The following is a 23,032-nucleotide window of genomic DNA, read 5'->3' on the forward strand; positions in this document are numbered from 1 at the left end:
GATAAGAGGAAATAAACAAGAACTAGAAAGAAAATAGAAGAAAACCAAGATGGGTGTGTACATATATGTTTGTACATGTATGTGTAGTGTGACCTAAGTGTCAGTAGAAGTATCAAGATGTACCTGAAATCTTACATGTTTATGAGACAGAAAAAAAGACACCAGCAATCCTACCATCATGTAAAACAATTACAGGCTTTCGTTTTACACTCACTTGGCAGGACGGTAGTACCTCCCTGGGCGGTTGCTGTCTACCAACCCACTACCTAGGATATATATATATTTTTTTATATATTTTAACGACATACTTTAGTGTCCAAACTAAGCACAGAAGTAATCTAATTGACAATAAAAGTTTAAAAAGTTTCACCCATCATTAGTACCACAAGAGCAGTCCAGCCAGTAAATGGTCGACATCCCTCTCCTCGTCCATTTTTATCATTATAATGCTCCCATAAATATCCTGTTCTTTTGTATTCTTTCATAACATTATTAATAACATTCTGTCGAAGACTTGTGTATATCTCCGTTGCCAGCTCTCTGTGAGGTCCATCAATGTTGCTATAATAATGCAAAGCTTGTACAGCCAAGAAATTCATATTGATCCATATGGCCCCCCGCCAATAAGGTGGATCATGCTCAGTGTTTCGCTTATTATATAAAGGTGAATTTTTTGCCAAGGAGCGAAGCCCATAAGGAGTCCAAAGGAGATCTGGTCGCCGGAGGTCATCAAGAACTTTCCCAAGTTTTGCAGAGTAGGGATCTATAATCTGAAGAAAGAGAGGGAAGAAGGTCACATATCCAAACGAGTCTATGAATTTCAACTTCGGAGCTGTATGAACAATACGTTTCATTTCAGAATTGGGTGTTAGTCGTTTCAATTCCAAGTCATCTGTATGAAGACCATAGTCCATGTAGCCATTTGCTGCATAAGACCAATGTAGAGAATCCAGAACAGTGTTGTCCGATAAATACTTATATGCTTCAGCAAACCTGCTGGGATCCTTTTCTATAAGTCTAGCAATATCTGCCATAAGTCCTGAAGCTAAAGTCATCCAGCATCTAAGGTCCAGGTGGCGCTCATCCGCTGTAGGGTGAGATGCCCGGGGATAGTCATCAAGTCCAGATGTCAGAGTTTTGGGATTGAGCTCTCTCACTGCTCTTGGATCTCTGCCATGCCATCTATATGTGCCTGGAAAATCCCCCAACTGGGTTGTGTTAAACCAGTTGTACCATGCTCTGAGCCGTGGCCAAAGATGACCAAGATACTCATAATCATCGTCTGATAATTCCTGCTTGAAGCCAGCCATCATTGAGTGAAGTGTGAGGAGAAGAGTAGGTGGATTAGCATTTTTACCAAGCTGAACAACAAACTCCTCAGGGACTCTGGCACGAGCCTCCACACCCAGGATCTGCTCTCGAGGTATCCACCCATCCCAGTTCATTAAATCAAACCAGTGTGCTAAAATATCTTGAGAGATTTCTCTGTCCCACTTGGATATAAGTAGATTGTGAAAGCCTTCATCCCACAGGAAGCCTCGGGGAAAAAAACTGCGTGATGGTACTGCTGTGTAGAGTGGAGCCTTCCAATATGGTACGGGATCACTATTATATTCACCAAGTACCTTTGAAACACCATAAAAATAACCAATACCTCCAATCATGTTACTCAAAGCAGCTCTGGCAAAATTAATTTCTTCAGTATTAAATCCTTTAGCTTCCATGGAAAACTTTGATTCAAAATTGCCATAGAATTTTTCCTTATATTTATTTAATTCCTGAGTTAAGGCCTCACCCATGAGCATTCCTGGCCTTCTGGTTACACTGTCACTCTCATACACTACTTCAATTTCAAACGGCACCTTTCCAGTAACTTGGTACACGACTAAGTCAGGTTGTCGGTCAGCATCCTCGTGACTGAACATCTCTCCTGCAAGGCCAATGTATTTGTCTTTTTCACTCTTACCCTGGAAGACTCTCAAACCTTTGTACACTGTTTCTTTCAGCATGTGAAGTCCTAAATGCTTAGTACTGAGTAAATGGTGGTGAATTATGATCCCTGAAGTATTAAGAACATGCAGTCGGAAGCCTCCAACAGAGTCGGAGATGCCTCTGAGGGAACCCAAGGAGTGACTGGTTCCAACCATTGGTTGTAACATTGACTCTTCATCGTCTGGATCCAGTGCTACATAGTACAGAAGAGATGCCTCTCCACCCTCTTGTTTTTTGTTCTGAAAAATAATTACATCATATAAAATGGATCAAGTATATCCAGAAAATAACTTATTACAGTATTATATTCATGAAGAAAACAAAAAACTATATTCACAATATGCATATTACAAAATTAGGTGATATTTATTTTACACATTTTGAAAAGCTCTCAGGAGGGTCATGCAATGCCTAAGGAATGAAAGGTCATCAGATTTGATCCAAGGAAGGAGAGGCTAGTTCCAATTCCCTGGGTTCAGAGTTCTTCACTACCAGTAAGGAATTCCCTCCTTCTCTTAAATCTTTTATTGTATAAAGCTACACTAATACTTAAACATTTCAAGAGGAGCCATCAACATGTACAATGTATGGCATAATCCCTCAAATTTCAGTCTTCAGTGAATACCAGTGAAAGAAATACTTTTTTTTTTGATTAACACATCAGCTGTTTCCCACTGAGGCAGGGTGACCCGAAAAAGAGGAAATGCTTTCATCATCACTCACTCCATCGCTGTCTTTCCGACACTCCATTTCAAAAAATGCAACATATCTCCACTCCACTGTACTTTCCACCTCCAAGACGCAAGTCCGGCTAACGAAACACATTCACAAATAATCGATGTTGACCTTAGGGATGGTGAGAGGTTCTTGATCCAAGTAATTAGATTTATCCTCCCTTTCCTTGGACTAAAATATGTGCTGTATGATCCCTACAGGTCAAGCGCTTACCCTATATAAAAATAATTACCTTAGGAAAGACATTAATCCTTGCTGACCAGTCTCCTCCATGCTGACCACCGGCTCTTTTAACAAAATTTGTTTGCAGAATTACATGTTTGTCTGTAATGGTCTGTATACCAATGTTGCGGCCATCGTGAACCTGCCAGCCATACTTAGACAGATCATCACCTTGATCACACCAGTGTCTGTAAAATTATGAATGAATTACAAAAATACCAGAGAAACACTGCAGGTCCCCATACAGTACTCACAATTGTATTTTCTTTACCCATTTGTAGTTAAGAAAGCCCATGACATATGCATATACAGCCTCTCCTCACTTAGCGACGTATGCTCGTTTACTGACAACTCGGACTTACGATGGGCTCTGACCAGTATGCATACCTAAATAATGTACATATTAACCCTTTCAGGGTCCAAGGCCAAAATCTGAAGTGGTGCCCCAGTGTCCAAGAATTTTCAAAAAAAAAAATTGCTATTTTTTCTTATGAAATGGTAGAGAATCTTTTTGTGAATGTAATAAAACAAAAAGTACAAAATTTGATGGAAAATTGACGAAATTATGCTCTCGTGAATTTTGATGTGTCAGCGATATTTACGAATTGGCGATTTTGCCGAATTGACTTCCATTTTAAGCCAATTACATTATTCCAGTCGACTAAATTCTTAGCTATTTCACTAGTATCACTTCTATTCTATCGATTGAGCACAAGAAATTGCCAAGTCAACTGTTTCAACTACAAAATAAAGTGACTGGAAATTGGTAATTTGGCCAATTTAACACAAAGTTCAAAATATTCCAATTTCAAAATAGGGTCCAGAATAAACAATGTAGGTATTCCTGGCACTAAACTAATATTTCCTCTGTTCATTAGTTATGTTTTGAGGCTTTACAAATAAATTCCATTTTGATATTTTACTCACATAATGAATTTTTATTCACACCAAAAAATAGAAGATTTACTGTTATGCAATATTGTAATAATTGTATAAATATCATCACCACATTTGTGAATGTATATTAGACCCACCAGCTGGCGTGTATTAGACGTGTGAGGTCGTTTGTTTACTCTTGAACATCGGTAAAAATTTAACATTTCTGCCACTTTGAGCTCAGTTTCAAGCCATTTCCAGTGCTAAAACCAATCAAAATTATATCTATTTCTGTAATATATCTTCCATACTATCAAATGAGACCAAGAAATCACAAATACAACTATAAAAAACATAGGAAAAAACACTGCAAAGTCGCTGTTTTAATCGAAAACCATGGTCTCAGTTTTTTTTCTCATTATACACAGTGTGCTGCAGGATTTGTTTTATGTGGTGCACACATACCACATAGATGTATTCTCTCATATCTAGGCCCAAATTTACCACTCACAGTTTATCAGAGTGAGCTGAGCTCATGACGTAGATCTACGGTTTGGACCCTGAACGTAAAGCCGTAGATCTACGGGACGGACCCTGAAAGGGTTAAAGGTCATTTCCTCTATTCTGTTTATTACAATATACAGTACACTACTGTATAAACATATAAAATATACTAAAAGTGTTACAAATGGTGCAATGGTAACATAACAATATCAAAGATGGTTGACACAAACCCACCACCATTATAGTATGCTCCTTGCTTATTGACGAATTTGTTTACTGACTTCATCTTAGGAACGGAACTCTCTCATTAAGTGAGGAGAGGCTGTATATATTACTATGAGAGTTTATACTTGTTCCAACATTTACTATAAACATCTAAGTATTTAAATTAAGTATTTTGAAAAGGGGCACTTTCTCAAAATATATGATGCAGTAATTTTATTATTATTATTATTATTTTTTTTTTTTTTCAACAAGTTGGCCATCTCCCACTGAGGCAGGGTGACCCAAAAAAGAAAGAAAATCCCCAAAAAGAAAATGCTTTCATCATCATTCAACACTTTCACCACACTCACACATTATCACTGTTTTTGCACAGGTGCTCAGAATACAACAGTTTAGAAGCATACACATATAAAGATACACAACATATCCCTCCAAACCCCTCCTTTAAAGTGCAGGCATTGTACTTCCCATTTCCAGGACTCAAGTCCGACTATATGAAAATAACCGGTTTCCCTGAATCCCTTCATTAAATATTACTCTGCTCACACTCCAACAGATCGTCAAGTCCCAAGTACCATTCTTCTCCATTCACTCCTATTTAACACGCTCACGCATGCTTGCTGGAAGTCCAAGCCCCTCGCACACAAAACCTCCTTTACCCCCTCTCTCCAACCCTTTCGAGGACGACCCTTACCTTGCCTTCCTTCCCCTATAGATTTATATGCTTTCCATGTCATTCTACTTTGATCCATTCTCTCTAAATGACCAAACCACCTCAACAACCCCTCTTCTGCCCTCTGACTAATACTTTTATTAACTCCACACCTTTTCCTAATTTCCACACTTCGAATTTTCTGCATAATATTTACACCACACATTGCCCTTAGACAGGACATCACTGCCTCCAACCATCTCCTCGCTGCTGCATTTACCACCCAAGCATCACACCCATATAATTGTGTTGATACTACTATACTTTCATACATTCCCTTCTTTGCCTCCATAGATAACGTTTTTTGACTCCACATATACCTCAACGCACCACTCACCTTTTTTCCCTCATCAATTCTATGATTAACCTCATCCTTGATAAATTATTATTATTATTATTATTATTATTATTATTATTATATTCACAGGGAAGCCCTGAACCTATAAGGGTCATACAGAGCCTAGAGAACAGGAGGTAATCAGGTTTGATAAAACATGAAGGTAACTCAATTCTTTGGATCAAAAGCTCTTTGCCAGCATCAAGGAATCCCACCTTGAAGGCAGCATTAACTTAAGAGTGGATTTTTAGTGGTCTGCACAACAAGATGTGAAAAGAGTATACCTGTTTGTCCTGCAGTGCACTGTGCTTATTTTTTCCACTAAAATTTATGCTTAACATAAGGCTACTTGAAATTTATTTATATATCTTATGAGTATCTTGTTTAATCTGATGCAAAAAGGAAAAATATTAGGCATGACAATTATTAAGGAACGTTACCATACCTAAGAGCCAGCATATTATTCTGGAAATGTCCGGGAACAAACCACATCAGACCTGTGACAACTGAAGTAGGATGTCGTGTGCGAGTGCCAAAATATACCCCAGGTCGATAAGTACCCCAGTACCTTTCTGGGACAGCAAGTCCAGTTTTGGTCACCACCTACAAGGAAATTCCAAATCAAATTTTGAAAAAAAAAAAAAAATCATTGCAATGCAATGATGACACTAGCTACAGACTGCAGACAATCAATACTAGCAGATATATTAAATATGGCAATATAAAAGTCACTAATTAAAACTATCTTCCAGCTATCAAATCTTTCAGCTATCAAAACTTTGGAGTCCAGTCCCTGGACCAATTATGTACCTCTGTAATCTTTTGACTACCGCCCACAGGATGGGTATGGGGTGCATAATAAACATATTAAACTAACTAAACTAACTAACCATAACTCCATCTTTGCTAATCAAATACAGTACTTAGAATATACTGCACAAAACACAAGTGCACCAACTTATGACTTTAATGCTCAAAAAAAAAAAAATAATTGAAGTAACCAACAAAATTCAACTTTTTCCCTAGTTCAGAAACAAAATTGGTTATTTTAAGATAACTGCAATGTGATGATCACAAATTTGAGTATGTTTAGTCTCTATCATATAAATTTTTTTAAATCTCATGATCAACATTTTGGCTATTTCGGGAAGAAGAACCACCTGATATGTTACATAACAATCATATGTACAGTATTATATTATGCATAGACATTAAGTGTGGTGCATGCAACAACAAAACTAATCTTACGTAAATTCATCATACAGCCTCTTCTCACTTAACGACAGAGTTCCATTCCTAAGACCATGTCGGTAAACGAATTCATCACTAAGTGAGGAGCATACTACATATAATGGTGATGGATTTATGTCAGCCATCTTTGATATTGTTTTAATGTCTCCGTTGCACCATTTATAACATTTTTAGTATACTTTTAAATGTTTATACAGTAGTGTACTATATATTGTTATAAACAGAATAGAGGAAATCAGCTCTAATATACATTATTTAGGTATAAATACTGATCAAAGAGCCTGTCATAGGTCCGAGGCATTGGTAAACGAGTATGTCGTTAAGTGAGGAGAGGCTGTATAAACATTTAAAAATAGTATACCAGAACTGTTATAAATGGTGCAAAGGTGACATTAAAAAAATATCTAAAGATAGTTGACACAAACCCACTACCGGTATAGTACGCTCCTCGCTTAATGACCAATTCACTTACCAACCTGCTCTTAGGAATGAAATCCCATCATTAAGTGAGGAGAGGTTGTATATCATGTATGGTAGCTACAAATAGGTAATTACAATACAGTGTTACCTTGGTATACGTCCGCTTTGGCATTAGTCCAACTTGGTATACGTCCTGTTTGGACGTGAAAATTTTTGCTTGGTATACGACCTTAGTTTGGAATATGACTCGCGTGCTAGAATTTGTATGGGTCAAAATGAGTCACGACACGGTGCACTACCCTTGTTTACCTCTCTTTCAAGACAAGGCCACAACTGCCCACTAGCGTCAGTACGCCTGTTCCTACCATTCAGTGAACAACCCACGCTGTAACTCTCTCTGAATTTTCACGTAATTTTGTTTTTTGTATAAATTTTTAATAAATTCATTAACCATGAGTTCTAAGAAAGTTAATGAGAAGAGCCAAGCAACGAAGAAAATGGTTAGGATCACCATGGAGGCGAAAAAAGAGATTGTTGAAAAGTATGAAGGTGGCATGCGTATCTGGGACTTGGCTGCTGCATACCGTATGATGAGAACAATGGTATCTATGACTGCAAAAAAACAAAGATGTTATTAAATCAGCTAACGTGGCAAAGGGGGTGAAATCGATTACCAAACAAAGATCATGGACATTAGAGTATGTTGAAAAACTGCTTTTGATCTAGATAACAGAAAAACAGTGTGCTGGCAATAGCGTATCAAAGGCAACGATTTGCAAAAAGGCAAAACTGATGCATGCCGATCTTTTGAAAACAAGGCAGGAATGAGCCCCTACTTCATTAATCAAGGAAGTCTCTGCCAAATAGATGAACGTCAAAAACTTTGCACAGAAGTACCACCCCAACAAAGCCCAAACAAGCCATAATAGCATTGTCTGGAATGGCCAGAGAATGTCGCATTTCCGAAACATCCTGAGAAGAAGGAAGAAGCAAAGTTCTTTGGACAGATTTTTAGTAAAAATCAAACCTGGTGAGCTTCATCCAGGTCTAAATAGGGAAAAAGGCAGAAAATAGAAGGGGACTCTCCTTCCAAACAATAACATTTCCTCCTCCTCCTCCTCCCTTCTCAGCACTATCCTAGTAGGCACTCGACTCTTTTCAGTAAATTGAGGTTAAATTTGCATTTATTTCATCTAATTCTTTTGTATTTATGAATATATTTTAGTATTAAGCAGTGTTTAAATTACATATTTTAATATCAAGCAGTGTTTAAACATTTATACAACCCCATCAATGTATAATATGCCAATAACAATAGGATTTGTTTTCATTGGAACGGATTAATCGTTTTCCCTATAGTATTTCTTATAGGAAAATTCATTCGGTATACGTCCTGTTTGGTATAAGTCCAAGGTCCTGGAACGGATTAAGGACGTATACCGAGGTACCACTGTATTCTTTACACATGCTCACAACTTCCTCACTACTGTGGTTGAGTGTGAGATGCAGAAGGAAAGGTGACAAAAGTATAGGGGTGGGCAGTGGCTGGACTGTCTCCCTCTATTACTTTACCATTCATTCCTATCCTAAGAGATGGCTTCAAATAGCAATTTCTAAAGCTTTAGATATTTCTGAAAAGCAGGGAGAATGCAGTTTTGAAACCTTTAATGGAAGATTGTTGCAATGAAGCAAGCCTTTGTATTTGCCCTTCAATAAATTGGCAAGAACTGCATATTTTTGTTGAAATTTGAGTAAACCTGACCAATTTTATAAACAACTGTATCACATAATATTTATTAAGATTTTCTTTTAATTCACACAGATACCATAGAATTTGAAGAAATGCCACAAACTGTCTTTCACAAAATTCAGACTGTGGAGGCAAAACTTATAATATACAGTCATCAGAACAAACATACAAGCTTCCGTATTCACAATTTTCAATTATCCAACACTTTTATTAACAAGTAATCAATGAACAGTATCCAACATTTTACTGGCTGAACGGGTGTCCCACACCTAAATCTCTTTTTTTTTTTTTTTTTTTGTGGTCTTTTGAATATCCATGTTAGCTAAGGTAGAATGACATGAATTATTAGAAATAAGATTTCTGAAATACAAAATTATGATTATTATTCCATTCATGGGGAAGTGCTAAACTCATAGGGGTTATACAGACTCAGTCCAAGGAAGGGGAGTACAAATCTACTTCCTAGGATCAAGAGCCCTTCACCAGAATCAAAGAACCTACCTTGAGGGAAATCATAGAATGAAACCAAATCTGAAAAAATTGCTCCAGTGACATCATTTTTTTTACAGTATCAATGGTTTCTAGTTTCATGGGAAGTCCAGGAACCTCATCCCTTCTGCAAATGTGTTGGGACACTGTGAATACAATATTTATCAGTGGAAGTCACTGTGCAGAGCAGAAGTACATTTCTAAAAGCAGTCACTACAGTCTTGGCCTCCCTGACATAGAGATTTCCAGTTAATGTAAATGGCATTTACAGAGCTATCCTCCTCCCCATGAAAAGTCAGCTGCCCATTGAAGGGGTAAAGGTACGGTACACTATAAGCAAATGCACAGTAATATCCGTGCAGTTACAGCATCAAATACTGACAGAAAAAAAAAACTGTAAATAAGCATGCAAGTGCCAACTAGAATTAAAAAATAATTGTAAGACTACAGTCTGAAATTTCCTTACCTTAGGAGCTGACAGTGGAGTATTAATTCTAGTTTCCATATATCCAACATATAAAAAGTAAGCAACAGCCATTACAACAACTGCGGCAAAAATCATATAGAGCAACGCAGGACACCATCCATGGTTACCAGACCTCTGCTTTTGTTTTCTGTCTCTGCTGGAGCGTTCAGATCGACACAACGCTCGAGCATCATCAAGCACAGCAAGACTATGTTCACTAGAGGCTAACTGCCCAGAGGACATCTTGGTTCGTCGTGGTCTTGCCATCTAAAAAAACAAATTGCACAAGATATAGTGACATTGCTCAAAGAATATGCTTAAACTATACTGTGACATCACTCAAAGAATATGCTTAAAATATACTGTGACATCACTCAAAGAATATGCTTATTTGCATAATGAAAGTTTTGAAATTGCGAGACATTACTAAGAAATTAAAAAAAAAAAATATTAAAGGACCCCAATGGAAATAAGTCACTTTGCCTTGACATTTTTGGGTTATCCTGGAGGGTAATTTGCACTATGTATATGATAATGTAATTGTACTTAAGTGTATCTGTGCCTAAATAAATTTACTGAAAGTTTGTTGGGAAGAGTTATTGAAGCTAACAGCTTGTGGAGATTTAAAAAATAGTTTGGGCCAATATATGAGCAAAAATGTTTGAATATGAGAAGACCTGCCTATAACACGGTAATTCTACCAATATTATTACAAGGCCTGGTATAAACCTTGGTAATAAATACCAACAGGTTGGTTTAGAAAGACACGTAAGGAAATACTATGACATTTATAAGAAAACGCGTGACTCACAGCTCACTCTCCTCCTATATATAATGTCTTTCTACCTCTGTATGTTAGAAGTTACCAAGGTCCCAGAACCGAAACATTTTCTAATATGTCATAGTGTTTGCTTACATGTCTTTCTAAACCATTACAAGGCCTACCTAGCAGGGGCCTGTAGGCCTACTACAGTGTTCCACCATAGGCCTACTACAGTGCTCCACCACAGACCTACTACAGTGTTTAACCACAGGCCTGCTACAGTGTGCCTCGACCCCTGCAGCCACAATTAGGCGAGTGCTCCACCATACGCCTACTAGTGCTCCACCATAGGCCTACTACAGTGGTCCACCACAGGCCTACTACAATGCTCCACTAAAGGCCTACTAGTGCTCCACCATAGACCTACTACTGTGCTCCTCCATAAGCCTACTACTGTGCTCCACCATAAGCCTACTACTGTGCTCCACCATAAGCCTACTACTGTGCTCCACCATAAGCCTACTACTGTGCTCCACCATAAGACTACTACTGTGCTCCACTGTAAGACTAATACTGTGCTCCACCATAAGCCTACTACAGTGCTCCACCATAAGACTACTACTGTGCTCCACCATAAGACTACTACTGTGCTCCACCATAAGCCTACTACAGTGCTCCACCATAAGACTACTACTGTGCTCCACCATAAGCCTACTACTGTGCTCCACCATAAGCCTACTACTGTGCTCCACCATAAGCCTACTACAGTGCTCCACCATAAGACTACTACTGTGCTCCACCATAAGCCTACTACAGTGCTCCACCATAAGACTACTACTGTGCTCCATCATAAGCCTACTACAGTGCTCCACCATAAGACTACTACTGTGCTCCACCATAAGACTACTGTGCTCCACCATAAGCCTACTACTGTGCTCCACCATAAGACTACTACTGTGCTCCACCATAAGCCTACTACTGTGCTCCACCACAAGACTACTACTTTGCTCCACCATAAGCCTACTACTGTGCTCCACCATAAGCCTACTACAGTGCTCCACCATAAGACTACTACTGTGCTCCACCATAAGACTACTACTGTGCTCCACCATAAGCCTACTACTGTGCTCCACCATAAGACTGCTACTGTGCTCCACCATAAGCCTCCTACTGTGCTCCACCATAAGCCTACTACTGTGCTCCACCATAAGCCTACTACTGTGCTCCACCATAAGACTACTGTGCTCCACCATAAGACTACTACTGTGCTTCACCATAAGACTACTACTGTGCTCCACCATAAGCCTACTACTGTGCTCCACCATAAGACTACTACTGTGCTCCACCATAAGACTACTACTGTGCTCCACCATAAGCCTACTACTGTGCTCCACCATAATACTACTGTGCTCCACCATAAGACTACTACTGTGCTCCACCATAAGCCTACTACTGTGCACCACCATAAGACTACTACTGTGCTCCACCATAAGACTACTACTGTGCTCCACCATAAGCCTACTACTGTGCTCCACCATAAGACTACTACTGTGCTCCACCATAAGCCTACTACTGTGCTCCACCATAAGACTACTACTGTGCTCCACCATAAGCCTACTACTGTGCTCCACCATAAGACTACTACTGTGCTCCACCATAAGACTACTACTGTGCTCCACCATAAGACTACTACTGTGCTCCACCACAAGCCTAATACTGTGCTCCACCATAAGACTACTACTGTGCTCCACCATAAGCCTACTACTGTGCTCCACCATAAGACTGCTACTGTGCTCCACCATAAGCCTACTACTGTGCTCCACCATAAGACTACTACTGTGCTCCACCATAAGCCTACTACTGTGCTTCACCATAAGACTACTGTTGTGCTCCACCATAAGCCTACTACTGTGCTCCACCATAAGACTACTACTGTGCTCCACCATAAGCCTACTACTGTGCTCCACCATAAGCCTACTACTGTGCTCCACCATAAGACTACTACTGTGCTCCACCATAAGCCTACTACTGTGCTCCACCATAAGGCTACTACTGTGCTCCACCATAAGCCTACTACTGTGCTCCACCATAAGACTGCTACTGTGCTCCACCATAAGCCTACTACTGTGCTCCACCATAAGACTATGGGCACCTTTAACTATGGGCACCTTACTGACAAAGAGAATGAAATGTGCTCGATTTTTAATAATTATTTTCTCTCAGTTTTTACACAGGAAGACACTAACAATATTCCAGTAATTAATTTTTATAGTGGGCTAGAAGAAGATAAATTATGTAACATCACAGTCACTAGTGAAATGGTTGTGAAGCAGATAGACAGACTGAAGCTAAATAAGTCGCCGGGTCCTGATGAGGTTTTTTCAAGGGTTCTTAAGGAATGCAAAATGGAACTCTGTGAACCATTAACTAATATTTTTAATTTATCTCTTCAAACAGGTGTAGTGTCTGATATGTGGAAGATGGCTAATGTAATTCCTATTTTTAAAACAGGGGACAAGTCGTTACCGTCAAATTACCGCCCAATAAACCTGACCTCAATTGTAGGCAAATTACTAGAGTCAATTATAGCTGAGATTATAAGAAGCCATCTCGATAAGCATAGCTTGATTAATGATACTTAGCATGGATTCACAAGAGGCCGGTCTTGTCTAACTAATTTATTAACTTTCTTCAGTAAAGCTTTTGAGGCTGTTGACCATGATAAAGAATTTGATAATATTTACTTAGATTTTAATAAGGCTTTTGATAGAGTTCCGCACCATAGACTGTTAAAGAAAGTGGCAGCTCATGGCATTGGGGGAAAAGTGCTCTCGTGGATCGAGTCATGGCTCACTGACAGGAAGCAGAGTGTCCATAAATGGGGTTAAATCCGAGTGGGGATCTGTAACAAGTGGCGTTCCACAGGGATCAGTCTTGGGCCCGTTGTTGTTTATAATACATATCAATGATCTTGATGAGGGAATTACTAGTGATATGAGCAAATTCGCCGATGACACAAAGATAGGTAGGATAATTGATTCAAACGTAGATGTTATGGAACTTCAGGAGGATTTAAACAAACTCTATTCTTGGTCAGAAAAGTGGCAGATGCAGTTCAATGTAGATAAATGCAAGGTTCTGAAGCTTGGGAGTGCCCATAACCCTAGTACAGTGGACCCCCGGTTAACGATATTTTTTCACTCCATAAGTATGTTCAGGTGCCAGTACTGACCGAATTTATTCCCATAAGGAATATTGTGAAGTAGATTATTCCTTTCAGACCCCCAAACATACACGTACAAACGCACTTACATAAATACAATTACATAATTGGTCGCATTTGGAGGTAATCGTTATGCGGGGGTCCACTGTACTTATAAGTTAAATGATGTAGAACTTAGCCATACAGATTGCGAAAAGGACTTGGGAGTTATGGTGAGCAGCAACCTTAAACCAAGACAGCAATGCCTAAGCGTACATAATAAGGCAAATAGATTACTGGGATTTATATCAAGAAGTGTAAGCAACAGAAGTCCAGAGGTCATACTGCAGCTTTATACATCATTAGTAAGGCCTCACCTAGATTATGCAGCTCAGTTCTGGTCTCCATATTACAGAATGGACATAAATTCGTTAGAAAACATTCAACGTAGGATGACTAAATTAATACATAGCATTAGAAATCTTCCTTATGAAGAAAGATTGAAGACTCTTGAGTTACATTCACTTGTTAGACGAAGAATGAGGGGAGACCTGATCGAAGTGTATAAGTGGAAGATAGGTATTAATAAAGGGGATATTAATAAGGTCTTGAGGATCTCTCTCCAAGAGAGAACCCGCAGTAATGGATTTAAATTAGATAAGTTTAGATTTAGAAAGGACATAGGAAAGTATTGGTTTGGAAATAGGGTAGTAGATGAGTGGAACCATCTACCTAGTTGGGTTATTGAGGCTGGGACTTTGGGTAGTTTCAAATTTAGGTTGGATAAGTACATGAGTGGGAGGGGTTGGATTTGAGTGGGACATTCACATCAGAGCTTATTTCTTGGGTGGCACTGAAAATTGGGTTGGGCAAATGTTTTGTTAGTGGGATGAATTGTAAAGGACCTGCCTAGTATGGGCCAACAGGCCTCCTGCAGTGTTCCTCCTTTCTTATGTTCTTATGACTACTACTGTGCTCCACCATAACCCTACTACTGTGCTCCACCATAAGACTACTACTGTGCTCCACCATAAGCCTACTACTGTGCTCCACCATAAGACTACTACTGTGCTCCACCATAAGACTACTACTGCACTCCACCATAAGCCTACTACTGTGCTCCACCATAAGCCTACTACTGTGCTCCACCATAAGACTACTACTGTGCTCCACCATAAGACTACTACTGTGCTCCACCATAAGACTACTACTGTGCTCCACCGTAAGACTACTACTGTGCTCCACCATAAGACTACTACTGTGCTCCACCATAAGACTACTGTGCTCCACCATAAGATTACTACTGTGCTCCACCATAAGACTACTACTGTGCTCCACCATAAGACTACTACTGCACTCCACCATAAGCGTACTACTGTGCTCCACCATAAGACTACTACTGTGCTCCACCATAAGACTACTACTGTGCTCCACCATAAGACTACTACTGTGCTCCACCATAAGACTACTACTGTGCTCCACCATAAGACTACTACAGTGCTCCACCATAAGACTACTACTGTGCTCCACCATAAGACTACTACTGCACTCCACCATAAGCCTACTACTGTGCTCCACCATAAGCCTACTACTGTGCTCCACCATAAGACTACTACTGTGCTCCACCATAAGCCTACTACTGTGCTCCACCACAAGCCTACTACTGTGCTCCACCATAAGACTACTACTGTGCTCCACCATAAGACTAATACTGTGCTCCACCATAAGCCTACTACAGTGCTCTACCATAAGACTACTACTGTGCTCCACCATAAGACTACTACAGTGCTCCACCATAAGACTACTACTGTGCTCCACAATAAGACTACTACAGTGCTCCACCATAAGCCTAATACTGTGCTCCACCATAGCCTACTACAGTGCTCCACCATAAGACTACTACTGTGCTCCACAATAAGACTACTACAGTGCTCCACCATAAGCCTAATACTGTGCTCCACCATAGCCTACTACTGTGCTCCACCATAAGACTACTACTGTGCTCCACCATAAGACTACTACTGTGCTCCACCATAAGACTACTACTGTGCTCCACCATAATACTACTGTGCTCCACCATAAGACTACTACTGTGCTCCACCATAAGACTACTACTGTGCTCCACCATAATACTACTGTGCTCCACCATAAGACTACTACTGTGCTCCACCATAAGACTACTACTGTGCTCCACCATAATACTACTCTGCTCCACCATAAGCCTACTACTGTGACTACTACACTATAAGACTACTACTGTAAGCTCCACCATAAGACTACTACTGTGCTCCACCATAATACTACTGTACTCCACCATAAGACTACTACTGTGCTCCACCATAAGACTACTACTGTGCTCCACCATAATACTACAGTGCTCCACCATAAGACTACTACTGTGCTCCACCATAAGACTACTACAGTGCTCCACCATAAGACTACTACTGTGCTCCACCATAATACTACTGTGCTCCACCATAAGACTACTACTGTGCTCCACCATAAGACTACTACTGTGCTCCACCATAAGATTACTACTGTGCTCCACCATAATACTACTCTGCTCCACCATAAGACTACTACTGTGCTCCACCATAATACTACTGTACTCCACCATAAGACTACTACTGTGCTCCACCATAAGACTACTACTGTGCTCCACCATAATACTACAGTGCTCCACCATAAGCCTAATACTGTGCTCCACCATAGCCTACTACTGTGCTCCACCATAAGACTACTACTGTGCTCCACCATAAGACTACTACTGTGCTCCACCATAAGACTACTACTGTGCTCCACCATAAGACTACTACTGTGCTCCACCATAAGACTACTACTGTGCTCCACCATAAGACTACTACTGTGCTCCACCATAAGACTACTACTGTGCTCCACCATAAGACTACTACTGTGCTCCACCATAAGACTACTACTGTGCTCCACCATAAGACTACTACTGTGCTCCACCATAAGCCTGCTACTGTGCTCCACCATAAGACTACTACAGTGCTCCACCATAAGACTACTACTGTGCTCCACCATAAGACTACTACTGTGCTCCACCATAAGACTACTACTGTGCTCCACCATAAGCCTACTACTGTGCTCCACCCTAAGACTACTACAGTGCTCCACCGTAAGAGTGCTACTGTGCTCCACCATAAGACTACTACTGTGCTCCACCATAAGACTACTACTGTGCTCCACCATAAGACTACTACTGTGCTCCATAAGACTACTGTGCTCCACCATAAGACTACTACTGTGCTCCACCATAAGACTACTACTGTGATCCACCATAAGACTACTACAGTGCTCCACCATAAGCCTCCTACTGTGCTCCACCATAAGCCTACTACTGTGCTCCACCATAAGACTACTACTGTGCACCACCATAAGACTACTACTGTGCTCCACCATAAGACTACTACAGTGCTCCACCGTAAGACTGCTACTGTGCTCCACCATAAGACTACTACTGTGCTCCACCATAAGACTACTACTGTGCTCCACCATAAGACTACTACTGTGCTCCACCATAAGACTACTACAGTGCTCCACCATAATCCTCCTACTGTGCTCCACCATAAGACTACTACTGTGCTCCACCATAAGACTACTACTGTGCTCCACCATAAGACTACTACTGTGCTCCACCATAAGACTACTGTGCTCCACCATAAGACTACTACTGTGCTCCACCATAAGACTACTACTGTGCTCCACCATAAGACTACTACAGTGCTCCACCATAAGCCTCCTACTGTGCTCCACCATAAGCCTACTACTGTGCTCCACCATAAGACTACTACTGTGCTCCACCATAAGACTACTACTGTGCTCCACCATAAGACTACTACTGTGCTCCACAATAAGACTACTACAGTGCTCCACCATAAGCCTACTACTGTGCTCCACCATAAGCCTACTACTGTGCTCCACCATAAGACTACTACTGTGCTCCAACATAAGACTACTAGTGTGCTCCACCATAAGACTACTACTGTGCTCCACCATAAGACTACTACTGTGCTCCACCATAAGCCTACTACTGTGCTCCACCATAAGACTACTACTGTGCTCCACCATAAGACTACTACTGTGCTCCACCATAAGACTATTACTGTGCTCCACCGTAAGACTACTACTGTGCTTCCCCATAAGACTACTACTGTGCTCCACCATAAGACTACTACTGTGCTCCACCATAAGACTACTACTGTGCTCCAACATAAGACTACTACTGTGCTCCACCATAAGACTACTACTGTGCTCCACCATAAGACTACTACTGTGCTCCACCATAAGACTACTACTGTGCTTCACCATAAGACTACTACTGTGCTCCACCATAAGACTACTACTGTGCTCCACCATAAGACTACTACTGTGCTCCACCATAAGACTACTACTGTGCTCCACCATAAGACTACTACAGTGCTCCACCATAAGACTACTACTGTGCTCCACCATAATACTACTACTGTGCTCCACCATAAGACTACTACTGTGCTCCACCATAAGACTACTACTGTGCTCCACCATAAGACTACTACAGTGCTCCACCATAAGACTACTACTGTGCTCCACCATAAGACTACTACTGTGCACCACCATAAGACTACTACTGTGCTCCACCATAAGACTACTACTGTGCTCCACCATAAGACTACTACTGTGCTCCACTATAATCCTACTACTGTGCTCCACTATAGGCCTACTACTGTGCTCCACCATAGGCCTACTACTGTGCTCCACCATAGGCCTACTACTGTGCTCCACCATAGGCCTTTAGACGTAACCTACGAGTCACAGATTTTTTCCCATGGTAGACACCCGTTATGATAGACTGAGACACTGAACTGACACTGTAAAGTGCTAAACCCGTAAGTCATACAACTTGTGAGGAAAGGACGATTCCCATTCATTGGATCAAGAGCCCCTCACCACCCTCTGAAGGGTGGAGAAGGGGCTCTTGATCCAAGGAACCGGTGCTAACCTTCCCTTCCTTGTATCAAACCTCTCATGCCCCTGGATAGCCCCAATTATTATTATTATTATTATTATTATTATTATTATTATTATTATTATTGAGTCCTTCACCGGCATCAAGACACTAACATCTGTAATCACTTTAATAACCATATATCAACCTACCCTCTTGATAATCACCTTTACTGACACACCTGTCATCAACTTACCCTCTTGATAATCAAGATTATCTTCACTGGGACGCGCTAAACCCCAATGGGTCATACGTGTTTATAATAAAAGCTGAAAACTGAGACAGGAATTATTGTTAGTCTTATTAAGGGCCACCACAGCCTGAGCCGTACCCTTATTTAATGTTAATATTAAATAATATAAAGTAATATACTGTAATATAAGTAAGTTTATTTAGGTACAGGAACACAATTATTGTACATGGAAACATAGGTGTCCCGTGGCTGGGTTGGTAGCACACTCAGCTCAAACATTGAGGTCCGTAGTTCGATCTCCAGGACGGGTGAAACATCAGGCAGTGTTCCGTTAAGACACCTGTTGTCCATGGTTTCTGGGTGTTAGTCACCTTACACCTGTTGTCCATGTTCACCTAGCAGTAAGCAGGTTTCTGGGTGTTAGTCACCTTACACCTGTTGTCCATGTTCACCTAGCAGTAAGCAGGTTTCTGGGTGTTAGTCACCTTACACCTGTTGTCCATGTTCACCTAGCAGCAAGCAGGTTTCTGGGTGTTAGTCACCTTATACCTGTTGTCCATGTTCACCTAGCAGCAAGCAGGTTTCTGGGTGTTAATCACCTTACGCCTGGTTGATCAGGCTCTGATCCACCAGGAGGCCTGGTCACAGACCGGGCCGCGGGGGCGTTGACCCCCGGAACTCTCTCCAGGTAAACTCCAGGTAAACACCTGCTGTCCATGTTCACCTAGCAGTAAGCAGGTTCCTGGGCGTTAGTCACCTTACACCTGCTGTCCATGTTTACCTAGCAATAAGCAGGTTCCTGGGTGTTAGTCACCTTATACCTGCTGTCCATGTTCACCTAGCAGTAAGCAGGTTCCTGGGCGTTAGTCACCATACCTCCTGCTGTCCATATTCACCTAGCAGTAAGCAGGTTCCTGGGTGTTAGTCACCTTATACCTGCTGTCCATGTTCACCTAGCAGTAAGCAGGTTCCTGGGTGTTAGTCACCTTACACCTGCTGTCCATATTCACCCAGCAGTAAGCAAGTTCCTGGGTGTTAGTCACCTTACACCTGCTGTCCATATTCACCTAGCAGTAAGCAGGTTCCTGGGTGTTAGTCATCTTATACCTGCTGTCCATATTCACCTAGCAGTAAGCAGGTTCCTGGGCGTTAGTCACCTTACACCTGCTGTCCATATTCACCTAGCAGTAAGCAGGTTCCTGGGTGCTAGTCACTTTATACCTGCTGTCCATGTTCACCTAGCAGTAAGCAGGTTCCTGGGTGTTAATCACCTTACACCTGCTGTCCATGTTCACCTAGCAGTGAGTAGGTACCTGGGTGTTAGTCACCTTACACCTGCTGTCCATGCTCACCTAGAAGTAGGTACCTGGGTTTTAGTCAACTTACACCTGTTGTCCATATTCACCTAGAAGTAGGTGCCTGGGTGTTAGTCACCTTACAACTGCTGTCCATGTTCACCTAGAAGTAGGTACCTGGGTGTTAGCCACCTTACACCTGCTGTCCAAGTTCACCTAGAAGTAGGTACCTGGGTGTTAGTCACCTTACACCTGTTGTCCATATTCACCTAGAAGTAGGTACGTGGGTGTTAGTCACCTTACACCTGCTGTCCATTTCACCTAGAAGTAGGTACCTTGGTTTTAGTCACCTTACACGTGCTGTCCATGTTCACCTAGCAGTGAGCAGGTTCCTGGGCGTTAGTCACCGTACATCTGCTGCTCATGTTCACTTAGCAGTGAGTAGGTACCTGGGTGTTAGTGGACTGGTGTGGGTCGCATCCTGGGGACAAAATTTACCTAATTTGCGGGAAATGCTCAACATAACAAGTGACTTTCTATATAGTAGTATGTCACTGATGTCAGCTGTGGTCTTTATACCTTGTACATGTACTGGTAGTAATAAACATATTATTATAATTAATTCCTTGGAACAAGAGCCTATCACCAGAATCACGAATACCAGATAAGAGTTGGTGACCGGCTAACACTAAGGTAACACAGGATTCACAAACAACCCGAACTAGTGAACCTTTTGACGATGTTTCGGTCTGGACAATCCTGAACATGGGCTACCTGGACCACCTAGAAAACCTGGGCCCCTTGGACCATCCTGGACTACCTGAACCATCCTGGACAGCGTGGGCCACCTAAAAAACCTGGGCCACATAGAAAACCTGGGTCACGTGGACATTCCTGGACCACCTGGACCACCCCAGACTACCTGGACCACAAGAGCAGCCACCTGGACCATCCTGGACTACCTTGTCTACTGTCAAGTGACAGTGGTCAGAAATCAAAACTCGTCATAAGTTTCCTGTTGTAAATGCAGGTTATTAGTGAATTGTTTTAGCTACGATATTTTGACTTCTGTTCTTCGTAAGAGAGAAGAAGGATGAAAAATTTCTTCGTATTATTAATTTTAGATCATTAATAAGCCAAGAGAGTTGCTTGGTAACAACAAGTGACCATTAGATATATTGCTGACGTATATTGACGTGCATACTCCACTACCAGCAAGATACGTTACCATAGCAACGATAGATGTATTACCATGGCAACATTAGACGTGTTACTATGGCAACAGTAGACGCGTTACCATGACAACAGTAGACGTGTTACAATCGCAACAGTAATGCGTTACCATGTCAACAGTAGACGTGTTACCATAAGTGGTAAGACTCGGTACCATGGCAACAGTAAGTAAGTAAGTAAGTAAATTTATTCAGGTATACACAAATACAGTTACATAGAATTATCATACATAGCAGCATATGTGTAGAGAACCTAGGATAACCCAAAAAAGTCAGACAGAGTGACTTATTTCCATTGGGGTCCTTTTACCTTATTATTATAATATAAAGGTTATAATATTTTCTTATTATTCTATAATGAAGATAACATCTTATTATCATACTAAAAAGACTATCTACTACACGAGGGTCATTAAGACTATCTACAATACGAGGGTCATTAAGACTATCTACTACCCGAGGGTCATTACGACTATCTACAATACGAGGGTCATTACTAGGGATAAAGTAAAATTTACACGTATTTTAGCTAAAAAATAGAAAATCATTCCCCTCCCTTTCTGTTGCTTCATTCATCAGACACCTTTTGGCAGTCTTCTTGAACTGGTTCATGCTATGACTGGCCTTGACATTTGTGGGTAGTCTGTTCCATTCCTTTATTGCTGTACAATAAAAGGTGTTTGAAGCCTGGCCAACGACTGTGGCTACTACAAAGTTGTGCTCTCTCCCCCTAGTACTATGATTGCTTTGGTTCCCAACCTTGACAAAATTGACAGCAAGATATTCTGGACACTGTTCGTGAGCAATTTTATAAACATGATTTAGCTTCAGTTGTTTTACTCTGTCTTCAACATTCAGCATATCCAACTGCTGTAATTCATCCTGGCCTACATGTTCTCTTGGTCCCAGCCCCAGGAGACGTGTTACCATAATAATGGTAGACTCGTTACCATGGCAACAGTAGACGCACTACCATGGCAATAGCAGACCCCTTACCACTGATATCAATTAATTTCCCTTGAGGGGGGTGTCAAGGAGCCTCCCTTGAGGGGGGTGTCAAGGAGCCTCCCTTGAGGGGGGTGTCAAGGAGCCTCCCTTGAGGGGGTGTCAAGGAGCCTCCCTTGAGGGGGGTGTCAAGGAGCCTCCCTTGAGGGGGTGTCAAGGAACCTCCCTTGAGGGGGGCACCTCTTCAAGGGGGGCTCCTTGGCGTGGTGAAGAGGCTCTTCGTCTGAGGAATTAGACCTGTCGATCTACTTCCTCAGACCGAACCTAATTACCCCCCAATCCCCCGTTCCCTATCCCATCCTCCCAATCCTCCCCTTTTTCCTTTCCTCCTCCTCCTCCCCACCCCTCCCTTTTG

At 41.3% G+C, this 23,032-nt stretch overlaps 1 protein-coding gene across 1 annotated transcript; it reads right to left on the reverse strand.

Moving 5' to 3' along the window:
* Positions 1 to 215: 215 nt before the first annotated feature.
* GCS1 (mannosyl-oligosaccharide glucosidase) lies at positions 216 to 19,271 on the reverse strand. Its single transcript, XM_053775244.2, has 5 exons — positions 19,149 to 19,271; positions 9,980 to 10,246; positions 6,049 to 6,206; positions 2,960 to 3,137; positions 216 to 2,231 (listed from the first exon to the last, which is right to left on the reverse strand). The coding sequence occupies exons 2-5, from the start codon at positions 10,244 to 10,246 to the stop codon at positions 357 to 359; spliced, it is 2,478 nt and encodes an 825-aa protein (XP_053631219.2). The 5' UTR covers positions 19,149 to 19,271; the 3' UTR covers positions 216 to 356.
* Positions 19,272 to 23,032: the final 3,761 nt, after the last annotated feature.

The sequence above is a fragment of the Cherax quadricarinatus genome, chromosome 11 (genome assembly GCF_038502225.1).
Source record: "Cherax quadricarinatus isolate ZL_2023a chromosome 11, ASM3850222v1, whole genome shotgun sequence".
Taxonomy (NCBI): Eukaryota; Metazoa; Arthropoda; class Malacostraca; order Decapoda; family Parastacidae; genus Cherax; species Cherax quadricarinatus.

Bases quoted from the DNA above. Each gene is read 5' to 3' on its own strand.
- GCS1 (XM_053775244.2), bottom strand. From the start codon at position 10,246: ATGGCAAGACCACGACGAACCAAGATGTCCTCTGGGCAGTTAGCCTCT. The intron at 6,207-9,979 runs GTAAGGAAATTT...ATTTCCTTGTAG, and splicing joins CTCCACTGTCAGCTCCTAAG to GTGGTGACCAAAACTGGACT. The intron at 2,232-2,959 runs GTAATTATTTTT...ATTATTTTTCAG, and splicing joins GGATTAATGTCTTTCCTAAG to AACAAAAAACAAGAGGGTGG.